This window comes from Eriocheir sinensis, chromosome 9 (genome assembly GCF_024679095.1).
Source record: "Eriocheir sinensis breed Jianghai 21 chromosome 9, ASM2467909v1, whole genome shotgun sequence".
NCBI classification, from domain to species: domain Eukaryota; kingdom Metazoa; phylum Arthropoda; class Malacostraca; order Decapoda; family Varunidae; genus Eriocheir; species Eriocheir sinensis.
This window is the reverse complement of record NC_066517.1, coordinates 15,529,043-15,556,676: the sequence shown is the minus strand read 5'-3', so window position 1 is coordinate 15,556,676 and position 27,634 is coordinate 15,529,043. Positions and strand designations below refer to the sequence as shown.

At 41.3% G+C, this 27,634-nt stretch overlaps 2 protein-coding genes across 16 annotated transcripts in view; one reads left to right on the top strand and one right to left on the bottom strand.

Annotated features, from left to right (window-relative positions):
* LOC126995963 (N-fatty-acyl-amino acid synthase/hydrolase PM20D1-like) overlaps positions 1-5,715 on the bottom strand; it is a 32,737-nt gene extending 27,022 nt beyond the window's left edge. For 4 of the 12 annotated variants that reach the window (XR_007750850.1, XM_050855903.1, XM_050855902.1 and 1 more), the window contains exons 1-2: positions 3,656-3,824; positions 122-245 (exon numbers count right to left, since the gene is read on the bottom strand). Coding sequence is in view for 11 of the 12 variants with exons in the window: in XM_050855903.1 (XP_050711860.1) it covers positions 122-232 (111 nt within the window). In the remaining variant the exon portion in view is untranslated. Of the gene's footprint in view, positions 1-121; positions 246-2,175; positions 2,262-3,655; positions 3,826-4,792; positions 4,860-4,997; positions 5,587-5,691 lie in introns of those variants that run through there. The other 8 variants (XM_050855907.1, XM_050855908.1, XM_050855899.1 and 5 more) reach the window with 7 other exon arrangements.
* On the top strand, positions 4,241-26,155 carry LOC126995962 (host cell factor 2-like). 4 transcript variants are annotated; one of them, XM_050855897.1, is made up of 18 exons: positions 4,241-4,444; positions 10,028-10,126; positions 11,596-11,722; positions 12,700-12,882; positions 13,002-13,204; positions 13,579-13,773; positions 14,411-14,556; positions 15,578-15,715; positions 17,470-17,653; positions 17,837-18,147; positions 18,421-18,546; positions 18,950-19,165; positions 19,441-19,626; positions 19,991-20,242; positions 22,173-22,808; positions 23,030-23,449; positions 23,607-23,799; positions 24,256-26,155. In XM_050855897.1, the coding sequence occupies exons 3-18, from the start codon at positions 11,700-11,702 to the stop codon at positions 24,372-24,374; spliced, it is 3,531 nt and encodes a 1,176-aa protein (XP_050711854.1). In that variant the 5' UTR covers positions 4,241-4,444; positions 10,028-10,126; positions 11,596-11,699; the 3' UTR covers positions 24,375-26,155. The 4 variants fall into 4 exon arrangements, with proteins under 4 accessions (XP_050711854.1, XP_050711852.1, XP_050711851.1 ...); XM_050855895.1 differs by lacking the exon at positions 10,028-10,126 and having other exon boundaries at positions 18,436-18,546; XM_050855894.1 differs by lacking the exon at positions 10,028-10,126.
* Positions 26,156-27,634: the final 1,479 nt, after the last annotated feature.

Below are 27,634 nucleotides of genomic sequence, written 5' to 3'. Positions count from 1 at the left end.
ACCACCACCAGACAGAGCAGACATGAGTTACCGCTACCCCCCCCACCCCCCACCCCCACAACCACAACCTCTAACGGCACCTCCACTACCACCTTTAAGACACACCACCACCACCACCTACCTCCAGTGTGAGGGCGCGCACGAGAGCCACCACCAGCAGCACAACCACAATCCCCACCACCACGCCCAGCATAGCACACAGCCCCTTGGCCAAACGCTTCACCTCCACCATTCTGGCTCACACGCTGCAAAGGAGGAGATAGACATTATAAAGAGACCATAAACGAGTGAATCAGCTAATCACTAGTGACAGGTATAGACAGAAAGGTAGGTAGGTGAGTAGACTGATAGATAGAAAGTTAGAAAGATAAATAGATATGCAGGCAGGCAAAGAGATAGACAGATATACAGATAGATAGATTAATATACAGGCAGGTAGATAAGTAGACATAGATAAATATTACAGGCATTTAGAAAAAATAGATAGACAAATAAATAAAAATTTGAAATAATTAAGATATACACGAATATACAGATAAATGAATGAACGATATGATTAACAAGCAAAGCAATCAATCAAACGTTAGAGATATGAAGGCAGATAGAGGCATGGGTAGATAAACAGATAGAAGATAGATAGACAGACAGAACGACAGATAGATAAATGAATAGATAGATAGATAGATAGATAGATAGATAGATAGACAGACAGATAGACAGGGAGGAAGAAAACAACAGAGGGATAAAGATAAATAGATTGATAGATAGAAATATGAAATAATTAAGAAATACACAAATATGAGAGTAATTATGATTTACTTGCAATGACAAAGAGGAGTGTTTATTTTTTTCTTTATGAGTTAATGCAGATTTTATGATACAAGGAACATAATTATAATAGTTACATAAAGATGTTTATTCGCGTGCATGGTAAGCGCAACATATTATAATTATTGCATATGATTACAGAGGCAAAAGGAATAATATAGCTGTAATTATAATGATGATGACGATGATGATGGTAATGTGGGTAATAATAATAATAATAATAATAATAATAATAATAATAATAATAATAATAATAATAATAATAATAATAATAATAATAATAAAAATCATCATTATCATTATTATTATCATTATATTGCTCATTATCACCTTTGTTATTGCAGTTGAAGATGGTGGTGGTGGTGATGTTGTTACTGTTATTGTTATTATTTTGTTGTTTTTGTTAGGTGAAAGATCATGAAATTACATATATAGGCTATAAAAATACTCTCTCTCTCTCTCTCTCTCTCTCTCTCTCTCTCTCTCTCTCTCTCTCTCTCTCTCTCACACACACACACACACACACACACACACGGAAAATCAACCCTGATCTTTATCCATAATTTATAAAAGGCAACAGAAATGTGGATAAACTCGGCTTTCAGAAGACATGCAACAACGGTCGATGATGGAGAGCCTAGCTCCCCTAACGAAGGCATGAGTAGGAGAGCGTGTTATAAATTGAAGCATAGGCCTATATATGTATGATAAAAAAAAAATGGTTCTTGGAGACAACTAGCATTCATCGGAGCTTTGCCTTGAACTGGGAGAAGAAAGTGATATCCGAGTTATGGAGTCAACCTCTATACACACACACACATACACACACACGTACAGCTCTCCCATTTCATACGAACAAATGCAGAACTACTGTGATTCAGGAAGGAGTGTATATATATATATATATATATATATATATATATATATATATATATATATATATATATATATATATATATATATATATATATATATATTCGAAATCAATGGGAAAGGTTAACGTGTTATATCAGGAAGTCGCCCATGTTACTGACCCATTCTCTATTCTGAATAACACATGGGAGCGTTTTCTCTCGTGCCTCCTTCCAGAGAAACTGTTGTATGTGGTAAGGAGTGTTCAGTGCGTGTGTGTGTGTGTGTGTGTGTGTGTGTGTGTCGAAACACGAAACTGAAAAATAAATCAAGCTATAGTATATTCAAGCAGACATAGGCCGATATCATTTACACCTTTCGTATTAAATTGTCAACTCGATCATTACCAACACAATCGCGGGAAACATGAATAAAGGAGTACCTTACATGCAATCCCGTCATGTGAACTGGATTACATTATCACTAACAACAAACCTATGATCGCCTTCCTCCTCGCTCACCAGCCCTCTTCAGCAGCCTACCCGAGCTTGTCTGCCAAAACTAAGAGGCTGCCGCTGTATCCAGTTCAGGAATTGAAGGCTATATTATATACCCTACACTCGTTTAGAAATTCCACATATATCCTCATACCACTTATATAAAAATCACATATATACCAGTTATGCAGAGACACGCCAACAACAAGAATTATGCTGTACGTGCTTTCATATTTATGGATACTCACTCACCCCCCCCCCTCCTCTCTCTCTCTCTCTCTCTCTCTCTCTCTCTCTCTCTCTCTCTCTCTCTCTCACACACACAAAAAAAAAATTGCTAGAGAACCAGAAGGCAATTAAAGTTCATGGTCAAGTCTATACACAAACACACTGGATAAATGACGTTAAGTTATGGTACGGTATGACCAGCATGGGTTTCTCCAGCAATACACTTACTATATTGGGAAAAAGGGAAAAAAATGACAACTTGAAGACCTAGAACACTTCCTCCTTTTCTGCACAAATTATTATTCAGACATAAGATCCCAGCACACACTCATATAACAATCCTACCCTGAAAATACCAATTACTACAAGTTTCTGATCAAACAAAAAGCACACCAAAGAAAAAAAAAGGAAGGAAATGTTAGTAAAAAAAAAGTAATAGAATTGTAAATACAGTGAAGTGACAACCACAATAAAAATAACATAGTGGAGTGATACATCTTTTGGGGGGGCATAGCTAAGGCAACCTAACCCACCCTAAACTAACCTAAGTAGTGGGGTTACTGTCCTTATATACTAGGTTGGTATTATAAGACACTTTCGCTTCTCACATCAACTATTTATAAAGGTCAAAGAGGGGGTCAGTCGGGTTCTAATGAGTGTTTCCTTAGGTTCATGGTACAGAAGAAGGGTCAAACTAACACCAGGGTCATAAAACTACCCCTTGAAATGCCCACAACTTCTACGAAAGCCTTGTCAAATATGTGTTCTTGGGTGGCGAAATGTCTGATAATACGACACTATATGATTTTTAGGCATAGATGACAATTGGCGTACGTGTTGGAAAGACTTAACATGAAAAATTAATAAAAGAGGGTCACAGTGATGCAGTATATCTTATGTAAACTGTATATAAATGTATAGTTTATCAAATAGTAATAATATAATATGCTTATCAAAACTATTTTATAAAGTTCTGATATATACTATGAGTTAGCTCCTTAACTACAAATCTGATGTAGCTAATCAAATCGTTCATCATAATCTGTCCAACCCCAACCATGAAGAAAACCTAATGAGTTGTGAACATGCAACATCAGCCATGGAGTCACCAGATAAACTAACACAAGAGCGGCAAGCTATTAAGTCCACAACCACGTACACTATCGATTGTCATCTACCAGTGGGATACAGACTCTTGATCTGTGGTGGAGTAAAGCGCCTACTATTTTATTCAACACCGAGCCACCGACCTTAATACTGGAGCCGAGAGATCGCTGCTGGTGACAGGCTATTGCTTCCGCGGCCCGGCGTCTACTTCACAGCCCGTGGCCTTGTGTAGCTACCTGTTCATGATATAATGCTCTTATTACTAATCTCTGAACAACTTTCCTTCTTAATCGCGTTTCTCTTGCCCGGGGAAGGTTAATAATATCTATGCTGCTCCCGAGTGGCTCGCGCTGATAAGATTACCGAGATTGCTTGCCCGAAAAGACAGTTCAGTAATAATGATGAAATAATTATGAAGTAATATCAAAACACGATGCATAAACCTAGAAAAATATAATGTATGATGGCCACCTGAATAATTTAATGCTAAAGGTGTTAACCTGTTGACATTTTAGGTAATGCAGTACAATACAGCAGTGCTTATTGCATTACAAGAGGCCCACTTTGAACTCAGTTGTATTCTCCTTCCTCAATGTATTCACTGTCTGATATATCTATGAGCTGTAAATGAGAGTAAGCGTGGATGAATGTGTGGGTGCAGGCTGGTGTTCGTAGTGGCGGCGCGGCGCGCATCCCGCTGCTCGCCGGGCCGGTGGCGCCGCCGCCGCCGCCGCCGCTAGCAGAAAACATTGGAAGATGCATCAAGGCAAGTATGGCTGCGCCCATTCTTAAGTGGAAGCGGGTCACTAATACCACGGGTCTACAGCCCAGGCCGCGCCATGGACATCGTGCGGTGGCCATTAAGGACCTGATGGTAGTGTTTGGCGGCGGGAATGAAGGAATAGTGGACGAGCTGCACGTCTACAACACAGGTAAGTGTTCCTACCCGAATGTTGCTTCCCCCTTGCTCCCCACCCGGCACACACCCGCACGCTCTCTGCCACACAACCTCCTAGGGTCAGGCTATCAGGCTGGCCCTCTCACTCGGCTGGTCAAGCACTGTGGTGCCGACAAAAAAGAAGAACCTGCCAAAGTTTAAGTCTGCGATTGTTTGTTTTGAAAGTTTTCAAGATGGCCGCCCCCTATGGGCAGCAGGGGTAGCGCTGTTTCTCGAGCTCCCATTTGAATCTCTGTCTCCCCAGAGCTTCCCCTGACACCCTCAGTTATCATGAAATCAATCTTCTATACGTCGGTTGCATTGACGTGACGGTGCGACTGACCAATAAGGAGTAATTTGAGTCAAAGATAGGTCCGTCCCGGGCAACTAACATGGCGTCCTGGCTTTGACGTTCTTCTGTTTATGTTGTCCATCCGGGGATGTTCCGGCGGAATTGTGCCCAAAGATCGATCATATGCAGTGCTTACGTCCCTAGTACTGACGCGGAAGGCTCGAATATTTCATACGCTCAAGGCTGAAAGACTTACTTGGAACTGTTAGAGGGAAATAAGGCGATGGGAGAGCAGAAAGAAGGGGAGGACGAGGTAGGGCTAGTAGTCGGAACAGCCGCTGTGACGCCTTGGAGGGAACAGCAGCATCTATTTTTCTCTGAGGGGAGGTGAAGGGAACAGCCCTTTGTCAGCTCCGAGGTCACCCAGGACGACCAACTGCTCCGTGCGTCTATAGTACACCATTGGTAGGGAAAGACTGTTCACTGCTAGCACCAGCCAGAACTGGCATTTAATTGTCAGCCAATAGCACGAAGGAATGACGTGTTCCAATATAAGGTTACCGTCGAAAAAGATGTATCGAAAATGTGAACATGAAATCATTGCATCGCAGCGTAGAAAATATCAAGAGGGGAGGCTTCAATAAAATACAGTATAATCCACAGAATTTAGACGATAGGTCATATGTCAGGGTGAGTTTAATCCATGAAAAATCCACATAAGTAAGCAAGATAGGAAGATTGTCGCTTTTGGTTCCGGAAAAAAAAAATCTAGTAATTATTCTTTGCTTCAATGTAGCCCATCACACTAGTACAAACTAGTATAAATTTTGCTTGACGTAAATATATCAAAATTTGGCTTGCTGTTGGCAATACCGTTTCATTCTGTGGTCAGAGTTATTGATAGAGGCAGATTTTGCTTTCAGAGCGGCAAAGGGGTGTGTTGTAATAACCTTATAATTAGTTGTATGGATGGGTTGGTAGTCCTGGCCGGGTTCTGTTGGCGCGAAATGGCCTCTCCGGTTCCCGCGCTTTCAAAGCAGGGAGGTGAAGAACAGCCTCGGCAGGGAAGGCAGAGAAGCACTCGTCCGCTGCTGCCAAATCGCACAGCCCTCGCAACATTCAACTGTTATTTGCATGGATGTTACTCTACTCCTCTTACCATGATATTTGTATCACCGTGGGATATGATTGTAGAGGAAGACCATTCCCAGGTCATCTGATACCTGTATAATTATTTTTTTGTTAATTTGTTTTTTTCCTTTATTTGATGGGCGTTGTCAGTTTAATGTTTAGCTATGAACATTTACATTGTTCAAGGCCGCCCCTGTCACTTCTCTAATAGAGATATTGGGGTTGCGAGAGGCCCACTAGTGACTAGCCATTGAAATCGTTTGAAAGCACAGGCTGATGATTATATTTATGCCTCGCGACGTATTGACAGCTGCGGAAACTCAGTCTGATCATGAGTTGTAGCTAAAGCTTTCAGCTATTCCTACCATCCCTGTGGTTTGATCTACGTTAACCCTAACTAGGGATTCGGGGATGCATGGATCAAGTTATATTTTTCACTGCTACTCTCCAGCCCTGAGGGAAGTCTGACAGAGCTATCTTTATCCTTTGAGCTATGTCTATTATTACAATAAACTCATCATATCTTCAGAATTGCCCACTCCGTTTCCTGTTGTTTTTGCATTCTACGTTGTTGCGTATTTATCCTTCCTTCCCTGTCTTGTACGTGATGTTTGAGCGTGTATAGTTCCGGTATATTCTTGTACATTCTTGTATATTCTTGTAAAAAAATCATGAGGATATCTGCGGGAGTGCTTCACAGTGTTCCTTTTATTTTTGCGTTGGCTTCATGCCTTGTGCGTGGTGTTTGGGTGTGTGGTTCCGGTATAATTTTACTTAATTAAGGACGGGGCGGGGGTGGGGTTAAGGCGAGGCTGGGTGGAGGCGGCCAAGCGTATCCTGTACTTGTTTTTGCTTGGACCTCTTGTTGCTAGCTGCCTTCCAGGGATGACTTTGACATGGTGGATGGTGTACTAGAAATAGTTTTGCCTGCCTCATTACAAAGCTAGCCTAGACAAGAATTTTTGTTGGGGTTCTTGCATGTTGGGTTTTAGTATTAGCTACATTTAATTGCATATTCTAATATATTTATTGGGTATTAAAAGTTTCGCTCACATGATGATATGGATGAAATATATTCGTGAACGGAAAGAAAGATAATCCAAGCCCTGTTAAAAAACTTTGTGGTAGATGGTGTCCAATTAAAATGGAAAGGTTATCGAGGTCCTGTCAGCCAGCAAGTGAGAAGCAGGGCCAATCAAGCTGTGTTACGTCAAGCTACAACACACGGGCGGCGGCCAATCGCGGGGACTCCCTCACGTCTGGCGTGCCGCCCCAGCCAACTTCCTTTACATTTATTTTTGTTTTTTTATAATGAACATCGAGGTGCCGAATCGCTTCACTCCTCTGCGTTATGTTGAGATGGCGTGACAAAACTGTTGTTCTCCACGTCTTACCAACCACTTCCTACTTTCGTTTATTTTTAATATATGCAGACACCCCCTCTCCTCCCCCATATAGTAGACCTATCATGGCATGGTTTGTGCTCATAGCTTTAAACGATTACAAATAAATAGCAGCTTATTCATATCTAAAAGCATATTATTTCGTCTTTTGATTGACTCCACTAATGTAAGTAAACGTAAGCTTGCCGATTAAAGTCCACTTATTTAATCCAGCTGGACAAAATACTTCAACGAAATTTATTTAACTCAATCTTTATCATAACTCTGCTTCCTCTATATTTCCTCATAGTGAGATGTGTCCTCATGACCTTGGTAGGACACACGTATGATCATAGGCAACACTCGAGCCTTTGTATTTAAATTTTTCAACCCAATAGCTTTGGCAAAATTCAAGCAGCTGGATGCAACATCATGTACGAGAGACGAGAGGCTGTTAACGGGTCCGCTGGATGCTTATAGTAGATCGTCACCATCATAAAGAAAATGCCTCTTTTCGGGAAATCGAAAAACACTTCATTATTCTGTTTTATAAATGTAGAACGTAACGTTACTCCTTACGTTGCTTCTTTCGAGAAGGAGAAATACATTCATATGATTTTTTCAAATAGAAGATTTTTTATATTGAAATAAAACGAAGTAATGTGACTTCAGCAATTTAATGGTAATGTTTACAAGTGGGCATAATGTCTAATAACCAATATATAGGAAATACAACTAAAATTATGTATATTCGTATGAAACGAAAATAAACAAAAGGCACAATGACGGAGTTTTCAAAAAATATTCCTTGGCTCTTTTCACACTAATTTCTGCTTATTTTGAATTCTGTATTAATGATTTTTTTTATTATTATTATTTTTTTAAGAAAAGGAAAGTTGATTATTTTCAAAACTTTGTTACCTTGTATCACTTTGTAATAACTAAGCTAAGCATAAATAAAGTAAAGCTATGCATCACAGACTTACATACTATTATCATCATTGCATTTATACATCAGTGATAACTGATTAGTGTCTAATAGACTGCTCGCCAAGGCCCTCGATCCAAGTGAAGCCGGCCTGCGGCCGTGGGTATGCCCAGAGTTCATTCATTCATTTTTAAGAAAAACTGAGACCACCATCATCTTCCTGAGAAAATTTTGCATTACACTAGCATAAAATTGTAACAATAATGTAAAAATACACATACGAAAATCAGAGTTAAATGAAATAGGGAATATATACACATTTTTTTTGCACTTATTTCCCTTCAACTCCTTAGTATTCAGCTGGTTTTCGTCGCATCACTTTTATAAGCACATATCCTAAATCTGCGTGCTTTTCTGATTCTGATGGTGTAGGGTACGTTACGAGGTAAAAGTATACATAGGGTCAAAATCGCCTCCGAACATAAGCCGCGCCTGACGGCGGAGTGTTGATCCGTGCGTCCCTTCAATGGCCTACTATTATAATATTGCTGGCAACGATACACTATGTTTTGACCTCGTGACACCTGAAATTCTGTTGACGCTAGCGGATTTTAGGGTAGATATGGAGCACAACGGCCCTCTTTGTTTCAATACCAATCTCTCTCTCTCTCTCTCTCTCTCTCTCTCTCTCTCTCTCTCTCTCTCTCTCTCTCTCTCTCTTCCTTCTTTCCTTCACATGTCATGAGAAACCCATGTTCATATATATGGCTACACAAACATCCCATTAACTCTATTTACATGGGGAAAAATGCCATCACAACTGTAGCACATTTCTGGCCTTTACAAGTTAACAGGAGTTTATTACTGGTAAGCTGGAATCCCTCCGTACAGCTGTCTCTCTGCGAGAGCGGCGATTCTGAGTAAACAAATGCCAAGGCAAATGAACGCCGTCACGGCGCGACTTATGTTCGGAGGCAATTTTGACCTTATGTATATTTTTACCTCGGGACGTACTCTACACCATCATAATCAGAAAAGCATGCAGATTTAGGATCTGTGCTTATATAAGTGATACGACGAAATCCAGCTGATTACTAAGGAGTTGAAGGGAAATAAGTGCAAGAAAATGTGTATTCCCTACTTCATTTATCTCTGATTTTCGTATGTGTATTTTTACATTATTGTTACTATTTTATGCTAGTGTGATGCAGAATTTTCTCAGGAAGATGATGGTGGTCTCAGTTTTTCTTAAAAATGAATGTTAGGGTCAGGAAACCGAGTAGGAGTGAGGTGCGTGAAGTCGTCGGTTTTGGATGAACTGGGCACACCCATTCGACCGCAGCGGTGCTTCACTCAGCACAATACAGGGAGATGGAGGATGCGCAGTCTAGTATGTAAGTCTGTGCTATGCATCCTGAAATTCTTTAAAGAATAAAATTATATTTTTGGAATTAATTATTCAGATTTTCCAAAAAGAAACACAAAGAAACAAAAGTAAAATTCTTTTCAGAATATTATCTTATTGCTTTACAAAATTATGGTTCGCTCTTATCGTAAGTACATGTTTCTGATATTCCTTATTCATGAGGCAGGGTGTCAAAAAAGTTATAACAGTCAGCTGGCATAACTGATTTCATGGACTGCAGGTCATTGAATTGCCTCAACTTGATAGGTAGTCTTTATGGGAACAATGGGATCCACTTGATTTCTGCGTTATGAACCTGTGTGGTAAAGACTCCCAGGTAGAATGATTGTTGAATGACAGCCTGTACTTCACTGTTCCATCATTATCTTGCTCGAAATCCATCCAAATCCATGCATCACCTTCAGCTACTTCGGTTTCAGAGCTTGATGCATCATCATCTGGGTGATAGTGAGGATCCCGATCTGAATCATCATCAGCATCCAATCCAGTGATTGTACCTGACACCCCGGATGTTTCAGGTTCAGCTTACATCTCCGCACTGTTGCCTAGGGCTTCTGAGTCAATATTATGGAGCTCTGAATTGCTCATATTCCCTTGAGTATAGGCTTACTATACTTATAACTCATAATCTCACCTGCAAAAAGACAACAGCCCAAAGTCATGATACAGTGTTGACAGTATAATAATTATACACTGTTCACAGCGTAAAAATTAAATCTTGCAGCGATCAGTACCAATCAAGTTACTAAGAAAGCAATCACGATTACCAAATTCCTCTATCCCCATGCATTTCTTTGATATTGCATGGTATCATTTGTCCTGTTTCCCTCAATCTTTTCTCTTCTTGCCTTACAATGCAGCTGTAGTTGTGCTGCACATTTAACTGTCAGATCAAAAGTGACAAATACAAGAAATTGACCACTACTCTGCACTCACGTTTTGACGTGTACGGTACCCATTAACCATGTGACTGATGTTTACAAAATTCAAGTGACTATTGAAAATGTGGCAATACCTAGTAACCTAAAACAGATCTAAAAAGGTGATACTAAAGAAGATACAATGCATGAATATTATTGCCTAAATCACAGAATCTGACATAGACAATAACATTACTTGCCTAAATCACAAATCTGATTTAGGCAATACTGATAATAATGCGTAAGTCAGCTTCTGATTTAGGAACAATACTTTAGGGTAGTTTTAACCTGCTCTGACACTAGATATGACATTGGCAATTGTACCACTAGGAGCGCCACACGATGAAGAATTGATTTAGGCAAAAATCCAGAAATCGGCAAAAATGACTTAGGCAATTTCTTTATGAGGGTGACGATATACTCTATACATGATATTTTTGATCTTATCAACTCATTAATTGATTCAATTAAAACTGGATTGTAGTCCCCAGCAATTAATTTTTCATATTCATACCTTCCATCTTAGGTGAATGTGAAATGTAGATGATTGAAATTAGAAATTGATGCCTCATGACAAATATATCTGTTCCTTGGAGAGGGAGTCTGTTTTATATTCTTGCTTGGTCTATTTATCTTATATGGAGGCATAAGTTGATACTGGATTAGAAATGTATATTTATAAAAGAAAAGACAAAAAATAGTTAAATTAACAAAAGGGTGGTATATTTATTACTTGCTTCTATTTTCTTGTTTTTTAAATTTTTAGTTGGAATTTATTTTTACTAATTAGTTTTCTTGCATCTTATTGCTTGTATATGCCTCAGAGCAAAATAAAACTATTTTTGTTATTATTATTATTATTATTATTATTATTATTATTATTATTATTATTGCTGCTGTAATTTAGAGCAGGATATCAGCTTTAATATTTGTTGCCTTAGCTTAAACTACTTTGACAATGAAATCTTCTGAGTCCTGTGTTTCTTTAGTCTGTATTAAACTATTGGACTGGTGATTTAGGTACAGGCATCAGCTAATTAGTGTGCCATTTTCCCCCCACCCCCCAGCCACCAACCAGTGGTTTGTACCCCCCGTGAAGGGAGATGTGCCTCCAGGATGTGCTGCGTACGGGTTTGTGGTGGATGGAACCCGCATCCTGGTGTTTGGTGGCATGGTGGAATATGGCAAATACAGGTGAGCCAGTCATACTCACAGCCAGGCTGTATCCATTATCCTGCTCATTAACCCTTTCCATCCGTGATGCAGATGTCGGCGTCACAGTTTGGAAAGGGTCAAGAGGAAATGGAAGAGGATTAATCCGTTTCTAAACCTCACAATCCTCCTCTAAATTCCTCTTAATCCTCTTCCATTTCCTCTTTAGAGGGTTAGAAGATGATTAAGAGGAAGTGGAAGAGGATTAAGAGGTTTAGAAGAGGACTAACGGTGACGCCGTCGGACGCATGTCAGACGCCGACGTCGGCGTCGCCAGAGTGGAGGGGTTAAGATGCTGACTAATTTGTTGACTATACTTGTGGGTGAATGAGGGAGAGCAGTGGTGAATAGTGGAGATGACTGGTATATGGACAGAGTCAATGAGAAAAAACTATTATTACATTGGAGGGCAACCTTAATGCTTGTGAGAGGAAAGAGATGGAGGGGGGAACCCAAGTATATGGAATGAGTATATGAATAAAAACTTATGGAGACTTATATGATAGCCACATCTGAGGAGTTACAATGAGCAGAGATCAAAGTAGTGATACGTTGCAGACAGAAACACCTACGTTCATACACAATCCATGTGCTTGCTGTACTTCTTAAACTTGCCCTAGGACACACATTTTCTGTTATATAAGAGTAAAACAAGGTCAACTGATGAAGGAGCTGTACAAATAGTTTATTGAGCCTAACAATTAGCTGGAATAGGAAAGAATAAAATATTTTGAATATGAAAGTGGAAAGAAAAATCACACTGCAGATCTGCTGATGGAAGAAGGATCTTGTATGACTGTGTTGGTGGTAGCACTATATTCATGCATAAAAAAAGGTGATGGGGACCTATTCCTTCTCTCCATTTTGTTTCTGATATGTTTTTATTGTGCAAAAACCTCTTTTAGAAAACAACAACTCCTTTACAGGCTGATAGTAGTGAAGGATTTTTTTTATTCCAGCAATGAACTGTATGAACTCCAGGCATCCAGATGGGAGTGGAAGCGCGTCAAGCCTCGGCTACCCCGCAATGGCCCCCCACCGTGTCCCCGCCTTGGCCATTCCTTCACACTCATTGGGAACAAAGTGTATCTCTTTGGGGGACTTGCTAATGACAGCGAGGATCCCAAAAACAACATCCCAAAGTAAGTCACCCACAAGTTGCTATCAGCAAGCAACATATGGAATAAGCAGAATAGTAAGATTATAATAAGATGGAGTTATACTGTCATTTTACCTTTTATTGTGTATGTCCACTTAACAGGTACCTTAATGATCTGTACACACTGGAGCTGAGGTCCAACTCTAACGTAATGTCCTGGGACATCCCTGATACTTATGGCTCACCACCACCGCCGAGGGAATCACATACAGGCGTGGCATACACCAGTAAAGACAAGCCCAAGCTGGTGATCTATGGGGGCATGAGTGGCACTCGACTAGGGGACCTCTGGATACTTGACATAAGTAAGATTTGCTGTGTAATAATTAAGTGTTACCCTAATATGATGTCAGGAAGTAGATTAAAATAGTGTTTGAACAACTTAATCTCCTTCTCATTTCCATCCACTTGATAAGTTGTCTAAGCCTTCCTCACCCCCTATTCTGCATGCATTGACTTGCTTTATACTTTTCCTATCATCACTTCCACAACTTTAAGGCAGTCCTGTCATTTTTTGAACAACAATTACAATACAACCATATGTTTACCTCTAACCTCCTTGGACCTTGCTGTTTTTTTAACATCCACCCTCTTCACTACTTACCAGCATTTGAAGTAGGAAGTCCAGCCTTTCCTGTTGTTTAATGAGTGATGAAAACTGTTCTCTGGGCACTTTCAGGCACCATGAATTGGGAGCGACCAACAGTGAGCGGAGTGCACCCTCTCCCCCGCTCCCTGCACTCGGCCACGCTGCTCGGGCATCGCATGTTCGTGTTTGGTGGCTGGGTGCCTCTGCTGATGGAGGAGGTGAAGGGACCCATCAATGAGAAGTCAGAGTGGAAGTGTACCAATACCCTGGCTTGTTTAAATCTAGGTATGTGTTGTGGTTGTGGCTTAGTTCAGTGCATCCTTATTGTACAGGTAAAGTTGAGGCCATACGAGAGAGAGGGACAGGGATATATATATATATATATATATATATATATATATATATATATATATATATATATATATATATATATATATATTTATATATATATATATATATATATATATATATGCAGGGAGTAGGTTGGGAGACACCTACCAAAATGGGCGCAAGCCAATCCCGTCGAGGTATATACGGGAAGCGAGGAGGGTGTGTACGGACGTGAACTTAAGTAGCTTCGTTTGTGAGATAATAAGGATATATATTCTCAGGGCGAGCGGGGCGGGGTGGCAGCGGCGCGGTTGAAATGTACCCCGTAACATATTTTTCTTGTTTACAGCTATAACATATCGTCCCTGCACTCATTTCATATATATACGTATGTACGGGCTTGGAAGGCTGTCGTGAGCTTATGGGAGTGATCTTAAGTAGCTTCGTTTGTGTCGATGATATACTAAATGGGGTAGGCGAACGTTGGGTTTTCGTACTACACCGTATCTGGGTTTTTCCCATATCCGGGTGCCCCCGTGGCTCTATTAACCTGGATACCAGAGGGTTTACTGTATAATCTTTACCTTTTCAGAGACAATGGCTTGGGAGGATGCACTGATGGACAAGTTTGAGGAGCAGATGCCACGGGCAAGGGCTGGCCACTGTTCGGTTGGCATCCACACCCGCCTCTTTGTGTGGTCAGGCAGAGACGGGTACAGGAAAGCCTGGAACAATCAGGTGAGCATCAGGAACTATTGTCGGTCCAAATTAGCTTGGCCAATTTGCACCGAGGTGCCCCTCCCCTATTCTGGCTAAGCTCTGCCCCCCTTTCACCTGATTGGCTGTTGATGACATCATAGATTGTATCAAAGACACGTACCAAATATATATGATTGAGATAATCTAGCTTCTTTCATGATTGAAAAATATTCTAAACTTAATTGAATAACGAGACACTACTTAAACAATCAATGACATCACTTAAGAAACAAAGTGCAATAATAATACTGCAAATTTTCAAGGGAGAACGGGCCCTGCAAAACGAGCACTGAAGGCGATGATAGTAGGCTACCTATAAAGTAATGCACACTTTCCGTCATTATTTCCTACATAGCTCATTCACATAGGCATACCAAATATAATCACATAAAAAAAATATACTCTATAATAACTGAACAGTATTCATTGTATTTTGTTTCTTAAGTGATGTCATTGATTGTTTAAGTAGAGTGTCATTATTCAATTAAGTTTAGAATATTTTTTAATCATGAAAGAAGCTAGATTATCTCAATCATATATATTTGGTTCGTGTCTTTGATACAATCTATGATGTCATCAACAGCCAATCAGGTGAAAGGGGGGCAGAGCTTAGCCAGAATAGGGGAGGGGCTTCTCGGTGCAAATTGGCCAAGCTAATTTGGATCGACTATATCTAAGAAAATTCAAGCAGATTCAGGTTCACATAATGGACTGTGGTCTTCCCCTCCATATTCCCTGTGCTCTGAAAAGCCATATGTTTTTATATGACTGGCAGTTACCTAAAGGTTCTAGGAATGGCTTAGACCATCAGCATGAACTACTCATATTCAAGATGTAATGGAAAGTTGTAGTTCAGATTGTGTGATTGTTCACTCTTAGCTGAATAGGTCATGGTGCTTCTCATTGTATAACCCTGAGACACTAATTTGTATTCGAGGGGAGAGGAACTTGTCAGATATCAAATTTTATCATGTAATTTTGCCAATGTTGAATGGTTCAGGTGTGCTGCAAGGACCTCTGGTACCTGGAGACCAGCGTGCCAGGTTCCCCAGGACGGGTGCAGCTGGTGAGGGCTTCCACCTCGACCCTGGAAGTGTGCTGGGGTGCCACGCCCACTGCTGATGCCTACCTTCTGCAGGCAAGTAATTTGATTTAAATGAGTGAAGTTAGTGTTAGTGGAGATGCAAGAGAGGTAGGAAGGCTATCAAAAAAATATTTGCCTCACAGCCACTGGGGTACAGCGGGCCATCAAAGGTGAACAAAATAGCCCATCATCCTTATAGGCCTGCACAAGGAGCTAGCTAAAGATGAAGAGAAGGAAATCTGTGCCTGCATGAGCCAATGTTGTACATCCCATTAGACAATATTTTTATCAAAATTAAATGTATCATCATCGTTCATCATTTCATCGACGTCTGCTCCTAGGAGCTCCCACCAGGGGATGGCCACGGCAGAAGAGCTTCCAACTTTCTCTATCCAGACACTCCCTCCTTGCCTGCTCAAAGTTTCTCAAGGATCTTTCCCCCCTCTCCCTAACGTACTCTTGCACCCTATCCCTCCACTTCACTGGAGGTCGTCCTCTAGCATTCCCTCCCTCTCTCTCACTCACATACACCCTTCTGGTCATCTTACTCTCCTCCATTCGCTCCATGTGGCCAAACCACTTTAAAGTCTGTCGCTTCACTTCTTCCACCACTCCACACTTCTTCCCTTCACCCCTGTGACACATTCCAAAATGCTCGTACACACTTTCATTACTCATTCCATCCATTCTACTCACACCACAAGCACTCCTCAAATAACTCATTTCCACTGCCTGCACTCTAGACCTCTGACTTTTATTCCAGGCCCACATTTCACTTGCATATGTAAGGGTTGGTACTTATTGTGATACAGTGAATTTACCGTACCCCACGGTTATGTTTCTCGCAAGACACTTGAACCACTCCAGGACAACTCCACAAAAAGACACACAAACCACGTACCACTAATACAGCAGGGGTGCCGGGCTTTCCCCTACAAGCACCTCCCAGCGTTATAACGATAATCCTAATAGGCCTGATAGTAATACCTATTTGTAATCACTGTAGGAGGCACTTATCTTTCGAAGGGTTTCAAAAGAAGTGGTCTCTTGAAGTAAGTTCTGGGGGAGTCCTGTTGTCCTCGAGACTAAGTTTAAATCAGCACTGCCGCAAGTTAATGTGGGGCAAAAGCGCTGAGGTGTTGTTTGCTTGAGAGCAGGTGAGGTTGTGGGCTGAAAGCCAACCACGTGGGTCTGAAGGGGTATTTTGAATTTCCCTCGCCAGATGGCGTGGCTTTCGATCAGTTAAATTATCCTTGCTCTTTAATTCTGCAAGGGCAATTATTTATTATTTCATGAAAGGAAACACTGAACTATTGTTATTCCTTTCATGGTAAATGTGTTAGTCTTCAGGCAGTGAATACAGTGATACTGTCTCGGTCTGGGAGCCGATTAGCGAAGTATGTAAGTACCAACCAAGGCTTATTTGAGCTCAGACGATACTCTTAGTTGGTTTGAACTCTTGGCCCGAGACTAGTTCCATAAGGGAAATAGTTAATTTGTCTAATCCCCTGGTTAACTGACCTAATTCCTAACATACTATTATTAAATGTAATTTAAAAAAAAAATTAAGTTATATACTACCGTCCACCGTGAGAATCTTCTCTTTTATTTTTCTTACCTTCTGGAAACTCCACTCTAAGGGGCAGACAGACCATCACTTGCCACATGTAATGCATGTTGCCTGTGGTCACCGTGGATAATGACATGATTTTTACTTAGAAATTGTGTTATACACCTAATGTGTTACCAATTTTTTCTTATGCTTTGTACATTCACTTTTTACATGGGAGTAATATTTATGTCCACAGATACAAAAATATGATATTCCAACTCCAGCCTCCACTGCATCAACTCCCACCACCCCCACCAGCACCCCTGCCACCCCTGGCATCCCTGTCAGCAAGCCCATTACTCTCACCCAGACCGTGCTGCGGCCAGCCACCCCTGGGGCCCCCACCCCCCTTACACCTACCTCACCTCAGACAATCAGAGGTTGGTACTCATGGGGGTGAGGGAGCTCAGTTTTTTCATAACACATTGACAATTTTTATTTGCCTAAAATAGTTACTCTTTGCATGTGTGTGCTACTGTAATGGTCACCAGCCTTCACCTGTCTTTACTCAATCACATTTCCCCTTTTCTTAACTTTTGGCATTCTTTTTCCCCGTGGCTCAGCTGGCAGCAACATAGTGCGTGTTCGGGCACCAGGGGCTGGCCAGATTAAGGTGATCGGTGCAGGAGGCCAGACCACACAAATCCTGCGGCCAGCTACCGCCACCACCACCACTCAGAGTGGTATGACTGGAATTGCTGCCCTGGCTGCTGCTGCTGCTGCCACCCAGAAGATCACCACCAGCACAGGGGCAGCTGCCACACCTACCACAGTGAAGGTGGTGCAGCCTAATGCCTTGGTCACACCCCCAGGACTCAAGGTTGCCACTACCATTGCCGGCCAGACTGTCAGACTAGTGGCACCTCCTGGCCAGGTACAGAATTCATAAGTATATAATGTCAAATGAAGTTGTGAAGTAAAGTGGGTTTTAAATACTTTCACACTTAGTTGAACTTCCTTGGAAAAAATTATCTCAAAATCCTTTTTGGTCCTCAGATTGGTGGCTAGTATTGATTTTTAAGTCTTAGTTACCTCTTTTTAGGGAATATACAACTCATCTGAAGAGAGTTGAAACTTGATATAACATTAAGTTTCAGCTGTCACTTTAATATTTCCATAGGCTATATTATATGTATTTCACCTGCAGTTTCTGAATAACCAGGGAACAGCAGTAACACCTGGAGGCAAACAGTTCATCCTGCAGAAAAGTGGAGTGCCTGGCTCACAGCCTCAGATTGTTACCCTCGTCAAGACCAGCAAGGGCCTCACACCTGTAAGTCCCACTGCAGAACAAGATACTTTCTCCAGACAGGGAAATTGAATGGCCACATGCAGGCTTTGGACTTTCAGTGTTGAAAACCAAGTGGTTGTCATTTAGGAATTTGAAGACGATGTAGTTTGCATGCTTGATGCACTATCAAGAGGTTCAGGGACTTTTTCCTGAGTCAGATGGAAATTTGACTAGCCTGATGTCTTCTCAGTGTCTCCTGACCCTGGACCAAGACTTTATGTACTTTTGTAAGGACATGTTCATAAGATACCAAAAACTTGAACTTTTGGAACCAATAAGTTTGTATTTTTGAAATGCAAAATTTTCATTAGTTTGCATATACTTTTTTTGCTTATTTTAATTGTGGTGTTCTTTACTGCTTGACTAGAGTAATTGTGGATTTCAGATGTCTAAAGTGAATTTGGTGCAAAGCAAAGCTGGTGTTGCTGGACAGGGAGCAACCATTGTCAAGCTGGTCACCACACAGGCTGGCGGGACTGGCAAGCCTGTCATGACCACCACCACCTCACAGGCTGGACAGATTCTTAGCCTCCCTGCAGGAACACAGGCTGCAGGCAAGGCCGTGGGTCAGGGCCAGAACATTGTTATCGCCAAGCAACAGGTATAGAGTTCTTTGCCATCTACTGATTGCACTTACTTCAAGGACAATGTTTATTTATGTATGAAGTGAGACTGAATCACTCTCCAGAAAGAATCTAATAAAATAGTATATGTATTAGGCTCTAGAGTATAAGAAAGGATGTTGTGTAGAGAGGCAGAGGCATTCATATGGTTAATTTACTCTCCTTTAGTGTAAGCCCCTCCTCCCTATGATGTGTTGTTTATCTGGCAGCAGATTCAAACTTTTGTTCATGTTGCCTGATGTTTCTCCTCCAGCTGGGCACCACCACTGTAGGAGGAAAGCAGACAATAGTGATCACTAAACCTGGTGGGGGAGGACCCAGTGGAGTGAGGCCCCAGACCTCTCAAATAATTGTGGTCACAACAGCCTCAGCCATGAGGGGCTTACAGCCAGCCGCCACCACCCCCATCACCACGCCAGCAGGATCACAGTCAGCACAGGTGAGGGCTGCATTTGTTGTTGTGATCTTGAATTTCTGAGCTAATAATAATTTCTGTGGATGGTTTGCTCAAGTCTTTAAGTGAGACTAGGCAAGGGCTTTGTGTCAACTCACCAATTTTGTGTAAGTATATTAGAATATGTAACAATATTATGACAGTTGGGTCAGAAAGTTATAACAAGAATTAGCTCATCTAATAAATCCATTTCTCAGTTACCAGGATTGAAATTTTTCCACTTGTGGCTTTTGGTACAGTGCTATGTTAGCTCCTTGTTTAGATTTATGATGCGCAACTGTGGGCCTGCCTGTCTTAAGTCAAGCCAAGCCTTCGTCAAGCAAGCCCACTGACTATCCTGTGGTCACAGGTGTCTGCTGGTGGGGGTGTTAAGATGATTGTGGTGTCATCTGGGGGTGTTGGAGGCACCACCACCACCCAGGCCATCACCAAGCCCATGACGATCACTGTGGCAGGCCAGGCCGGCCAGGCTGGTGCCAACACCAAGACGGTCACCATAGCTGCCAAAACTGGCACACCAAGCACCACAGCACTCCTCAACACGGGCTCAGGACAGATTATTGCAGTGCCAACACAAGGGCTTCTGCAGACTGGCCAACAAGTGGGTGTCGTTGTGCTTCTGTGATCAGTGTGGCAGGTCAAGTGAATGCTGACCAACAGATTACCAGTTTGATTCCACCGCATACTTTTTTGCCACACCTGTTCCACCACACACACACACACCACCATTACATAATGTATGCAGAAAAATGCTGCTTCATTCAGGATTTTAATTGTGGTGTCTTTTTGCCATTAAGTTTCATCTTTGTTATTATTGAGTACTAAGATTTCATATTTTCCCAGTCACAGTGTTTTAAAGGACAATGCAATATAGACTGTCATGATGGCTCTGTGTGTGGTGAGGATGATTTGAGTTGGTGTGTTTTTGAAGGGTACATGTGTACCTTGGATATATATTTTTTGTGATTTTTACATCACAAAATAGAAGTTTTGCCTTGTGTTGTGCACCATGTTTATCACCTGATTTTTCTGCTGACCCTAATTTTCAGATTATACTAAGCCTAAGGATTTTAGGGGGAACAGGGAAATGATAATTTATATCCAAAAACCTCAGCACCGTGATAGACTATCAGATGAAAGTATCTTCTGACTCTTTGTCTGTCAATAACCCTCTCGCGCACCGTAAGTTTCCAATAAGTTTCTGTTCACTCACCATGCATTTCTCAGGCCCGACCGGCCCTTTTTTTGCCGCCGCGATACTCTACATTGCCGGACGTATTTTACCCTCACAGATATATCGTACCCCAATAAATTTGGTATCAATGGCTTCATAAAGACTTGTACTGGAACATGTGCAAATAAAGATAGAGGAAAATGTATATATAAACAATACAAACTCATTTCAAGTCTCCGTGTAGAGTATTGTAGACAATAAAGATAGAGGAAAATGTATATATAAACAATACAAACTCATTTCAAGTCTCTGTATAGAGTATTGTAGACAATAAAGATAGAGGAAAATGTATATATAAACAATACAAACTCATTTCAAGTCTCCGTATAGAGTATTGTAGACAATAAATCCGAAGTACCAACTCTTCCCCACTCGCTATCTCGAAATTTTGTGGGCCAACTTTTTTAGCCGAATATGTTTCGAAGCGGAATTTAGTGAGGATTCTTATGGTATCCTCAAAATCCTCATACGCCTATTAGTTCCTGAGTTACACCAAGAAAACTGTATTTTTTTCCTCCTGTCAGAGTAGGCTAACAACTAAAAATCATTCCACGTTCCTCATCTACGCTCCTTAGAAAGGTTGCCATATGTTAACATTAAGAAACTTATCCCAACAAATGACGCTCCAAATTTGACGCACTTCCACCGAAAACTTAATCAATTTTTAAAACTTTTATGACGCATTTCGCGTCATCGTGCGCCAGGACCTTTTACCCTTGATGACACGAAACGCGTCATCATGCACGAGAGGGTTAATACAGTAAGTGAAGGATGTAGATCAAGATATCTTAGGTTCATAAAAAAAATTGTGTTGCCTGGTCTTAAGATACCAACTGCTCTGAAAATGCTGTTTCAAAATGCAATCTACATTTCCAGTTGACCTCTATAAACTTTTAGATAATTCTGTATATAATTTCTGATTTGTTACAGAAAGTGGAGAGTCAAATATCCTACCCTGCTCATATGTCTATTATTGTGAAAATACCATGTATTTCTTTCATATGCTTTAACAAAATCATGAGACATTACCTCTTTTTTTTATTATTCAAGTCAATCAAATCATGACTCAAACCAAAATGATTAGATTAATACTTTTTACCAAATTTCATTGATATTTAAAAAAATATTCTGGAAAATAATGGCAGATCATCCCCATAAACCTTCCCTTCATCCACTGGTAGATTAATTAGGCAGGAAATGAAACAGTCTCTACGAGGATAATCTTAGTCTAGAAATGACAGAAAAACATGACATAATTTGTTTATTTTTACACTTATCAATATCCCAAACTTTTCAGGCACTAACCATTGGGGGAAAACCTGTAACAGTACAAGTGACAACGACTGGGGGCCAGAAGACTGTGACATTGGTGACTTCCCAGGCCAGCAGCCATGCCACCACCAGCACCACCAGTTCAGCCACGTCCAGCCAGCCCTCCACCTCCCTGGCCAGTGCTGGGGATGGGCCAGTCACCTCTGATGCTGCCCTTGCTGCTCTTGCTGCTGAGGCGGGTCTTATCATCCCCTCAGAAGGTGATCAGAGTGAACAGGCGGCAGGAGCTGCAGCTGCACAAGAAAACACAGAAAACAGTGCATTACAGAATAATAGTGAGGGTCAGCTTGGGGAGGGGGCAAAACAGGTACCCAAGACTGAACCTGGGGAGAGTGGGGAAGGGAAGCGGCAAGAGGGGAACAATGCCAATGCGGATGGCAGTGAAAACACAATAAAGCAGGAACCTGTGGATCCTGATGGAGTGACAGACCCAACCAACCCAGCAACAAGCAGCAGTGGCAGTGGGGAGGCTGGGGACACAACAGACCCCCTGGCCACCCTTGCCTCTGCTGCCATCAACTCCTCCCTCAGCACAACTACACCCACCATCAAGACAGAGGAGCCCACCCCAACCTTCACCAATGGCCTCAACCAGGACACAGTGAGTGTATTGGGCCAAGGGACTAAGGGAGGGAGAGTGAGGGGATGGTGCTATACAACAATGATGTGTATGTCCAGGAGCTTTCAAAATCTTTTATTCTGTAAGCTGTAATAGGTGCAAGATGCCAAGATATGAAACTTCAATTCTCCATATATTCCATATCATCGGGGGAAAACATGCAAATGCAAAACCAAGTACCACACACATTGTTTTATTTTCAGAATGGCGCCAAAAAGCCAGAGTGTGACTGGTTTGATGTAGGCATCATCCGAGGCACAGTCTGCACAGTACAAGCCTACTACCTCCCCACCGAGGCCGAGGCCATCAAGAATGAGACCTACACGGACGCGGAGGGAGAGGTTACTGAGAGGAAAGCAAGCGGCATTGAAGTGAAGCTGCAGCCTGGCACTGCCTACAAGTTCAGGGTGGCGGGGATCAATGCCTGCGGACGGGGACCCTGGAGTGAGGTCTCTGCCTTCAAGACCTGCTTGCCTGGCTTCCCTGGAGCACCTTCAGCCATCAAAATCTCCAAGTCAACTGAGGGGGCTCACCTCTCCTGGGAGCCACCTCAGAATGCTGCCGGGGACATCGTAGAGTACTCAGTCTACTTGGCCATAAAGAATGCTGGGAATCAGCAGCAGGTGAGAGAAGGGGATTCTGTTTTATTCAACCATTATCTTGCCAAGAATTTATTATTTTTTTCTCTTTCGTAAATACAAACATAAACAATGTTTCCTAAGTATATAACTCATTTTTACTCATTTTTATATATCAAAGTTAATGTTTGCCAATTTCCAGGAGACTGGAAGTGGAGGTGCACATCTTGCATTTATGCGAGTGTACTGTGGTGCCAGCAACCAGTGCACGGTGCTCAACACACAGCTGGCAGCAGCACACATTGACACCACTAACAAACCTGCCATCATTTTCCGGATAGCTGCCAGAAACGATAAGGGTTATGGCCCTGCCACACAAGTTAGGTGGCTACAAGGTACAGAATTTTCACTCCTAATGCTTCAGATAAATATTTAGTATGATATTATTATTACAATTATTATTATTTTTATTATTAGAGTATTTAGCTCTGTGGTGCTTTCTCTTTAGAAGATATTCAGGGGAAATGAGGACAAAATAAGATAAAGGGGAAATAATAAACACCTTTACATTGCCTTTGCTTCAGAAAACCAGATTTTTTAATATTTCACTGTCCCCTTAACTGTTGCAAATGGATTGAGGCAGGTAGAAATAGAAATCCTAATTGTATAAATGTACAGCAATTCCCTTCACCATGTTTTGTTAAAACTGGCTGTCTTCGGGGTAAACTTACTTGAAAGATATGCATTACTGCATACACTGTGAGACCTAGAAATATTAGCATGCATGAAGGTCAATATAGATTTTCATGAATTATGCAGTTCCTGCATCTACCATGGACGTAATGTTTCAGACTCCGTGGTGGGCAGTGCAGCCGGGGGTCAGAAGGTGGTGATGCGACGGCCGGCAGGAGACAACAGGTCACCCGTCGCAGTGAAGAAGTTTAAGGCAGATGGAGAGCCAATGCTATAGTACTGACTGAGAGGAGTCGGCAGTCTCAGATCCATGGGCCTGCTTTAGAGAATGTGAACTTGGCACCTTTGGTCAAGATTTTCTCTGAATATCCAAGTGCCAAAGGTCAGGTTGAGGTCACTTGTGTTGATGTTAAGAAGAGGCCCAAATCCCATGGTTGCAGGTGTCCAGCTCCTGGTATGTAATGGGGTAGGGGCTAGACTGCTGCGTGCAGGAAGGACTAGTTTTTATGATATTAAGTAAGGAGATTACGCTAAGTTGTCTCACACAGGAAATAGAGAGAATGGAAAAACAATGACCCACTTTCTTGTGTTTGTTGGTAAGTGTTGCCTCCTGATGATCTGAACCAAATATATGTTGCTAAGTGATAATGGGTCATTGTGTCCCATGACTTGATTTAATTTATAAAAACTACTTTAATGTACATTTAAGGTCCATCCAAACTGTTAATTTCATGTAAATGTTTGTGTCCCAGCTCTGTATCTTAGAATATAGATATTTAAAGGCATTCAGTGAATGCCCTAAACATTGTTTTCCAAAGTTAAAAACTTTGTATTGACATTTAGTCTCCTGTCGTCTCCATGTGACATGGAGAAGACCCTCCCCTGTGACTTGCCTGTGCCTGGGAGCCACGGGGGTGTGACCCCCGCCAAGAGAGGAGCTCAGTGTTGCCAGCGTGGCCTTTGTGGCCATGGCAACCAGCTGCCACCCAGCAGAGTATTTTTTTCACAAGGTCATCTCATGTCACCTCATTACTCATCTGTAAAATACAGGGCCTCCAAAAAATTTGTAATTATGGATAGTTCATAATTTCAATGGAAATTTATTTTCTCTGCAGCAGATCACAGCAAACTGTCAATTGCTAATTTCATGATTATGCATTTGGCTATGTCACATTGCGTAAATGTTCCATTGTAGATACCAGTCCCTGTTGAATTGCTTATGGACTAAGGAATCAATTAATCTCATTTTTGTCTATATTAAGGTTGGCCAAGCAGCCCCTTTTGGATTGAGTTTGTAAATGATTAGAAGGGCCACGAGTACAAAGGTGTGTGGTGCGGCGGGTGGTTGGCCCTGGTGTGTGCACACTCTCCACCCTCTTCCAGGCTTCTCCATGCCTCATGTCAAGGCTGGCTCACCAACCTTCCATGTTCACAGCTTTTTATTTTTTTCCCCTTATTTTAATATAGTTTAGCACAGAAATATATTTTGTGTGTACATGTATGCACATGATTGTATGAATGTTGCGTATGAGATGATGAGTGTATGATATGTATATATGTACACACGTTCATTGCATGAAATGGAAGCTATATAATTGCACATAGAGGTGTATACACACACACACACACACACACACACACACACACACACACACACACACACACACACAGTGGGACCATAAAACTAGTATGTGAAGAGAATGAAAATACATTTTATTTGATAAAAGTATCTGCCTACTTTTTCCCATTAGTTTCTTTCCAATATGTCTTAGGATAAGTTGGTATATTTTAACTAAATAGCTTGAATATTATTTACATTAAGGTAGTTCTCTTTCTTTTCTTATAAAAGCAGCTGTAGAAAACTATGGTTGACAAGACTGGCGATGATGTAAACACACACACACACACACACACATGCACTCACTCACTCACTCACTCACTCACTCACTCACTCACAAACTCAAATACATATTCACACATGCATGCATGCACACACACACACACACACACACACACACACACACACACACACACACACACACACACACACACACACACTCCATTCCATGAAATGAAACCCATATCCTGTAAATACAGTTCATCTAGTATTTTGAGTCTGTGAGAACACGAGGTTCAATATGCAATGACAGCCTGGATGGGAATGGCCACAGTACCTGACCAGATATCAACACAAACCCTTGGTGGGAGGCAGACTGGCATCCCCATCTACCTCCCACTGAGTCCTACTTGATAATAATTTCTCTAGGCTGTAAGAGAAGTGTAATGGATAAACATTGACAAGAAGAGAAAACAATAATCTATGGAAAGTGCTTTTAAATCTTTAATATTTTATTTTTCAAAGTAAGAATAAAACAAACTATTGAAATAGTGAAAATATTGGATGTTTCTTTTCTCCTTTTCAAAGCAACAAGTATGTGTATCTCCGAGGCCCATTTCTTTCAGTGGGGTGGCCATGGCAGAAGCGCCTCCAACTTTCCTTGCTCCAGCACCCCTTGGAACACTCAGTCCCTCACCTAAAAAGCAACCTCACAAAAGAGTATTGCAAAGGAACCAGTGAAGGAAATATAGCATTGTGTGTTAGCATAGTTATCAGATATATGGAAGGAATGATGCCACCTCAAAATGCAGAGATTCTTCAACACAAACACTTTCTGCCTGTATATGCATTATGCAGTAAGTAGATCTATATTAACCCGTTCGCTGTGATTGGCATGGATTTGGCTTTCACTGGTAGCCTGGTTGCATAATAGTCCCAGGTCTTTCTCTGCCTCTGTGGTGGATAGTGGAGTGTTTCCAGTGATGGAATTCAGCCGGTTCGCACTGGTTCGCAAGAACCTGTTCTTGGAATTTCTTTGATCCCGAGAACTGGTTGTTACTGCTAGCTTAAATCAGGGGTTCTCAATTTTTCCCCCATGAACACCTTTTACTTATAACTTATTTTGGTAAACCCCTCATAGAGAGAACCTGTTCTTAAAAAATTTAATCCCACCACTGAGTGTTTCCCATGTGGTATTGGTATGCTGGATATCCCTTCCCAAGGTGCAGGACTATTTTTCTTCATTGAATTGTAGCAGCCACTTTTTGTTCCATTTCTGTAGTTTGGTGATGTCTTCTTGTAGGAAATCCGCAGTCAAAGGGTTAATCTGAGGTGTCCTGCTCTGAACACCAAGATGGTCAACCAGTTATGTAGTAATAAAGACAAGAAGAAATAGAGCTTCGAAACATATGCTTCGAAATCATGTTTGTTAAGAAATTTCCCCTATTAAGAAAAAATAAAAGGGTGTTTCATACACATGCACTTGGGAATTATATAAACGGGTTACATTAATATATTGCCGGTTTGGATGATCCCTATAACCTGTTGCTGCTTCATATGACAGACAAAATTACCATGCTTTACCAGTAGACACACAATCTCTGACTTATTCTTATGCATTGTAGTGTGTTATTTTTTTTATTATATAATTATTATTATTATTATTATTATTATTATTATTATTATCATTATTATTATTA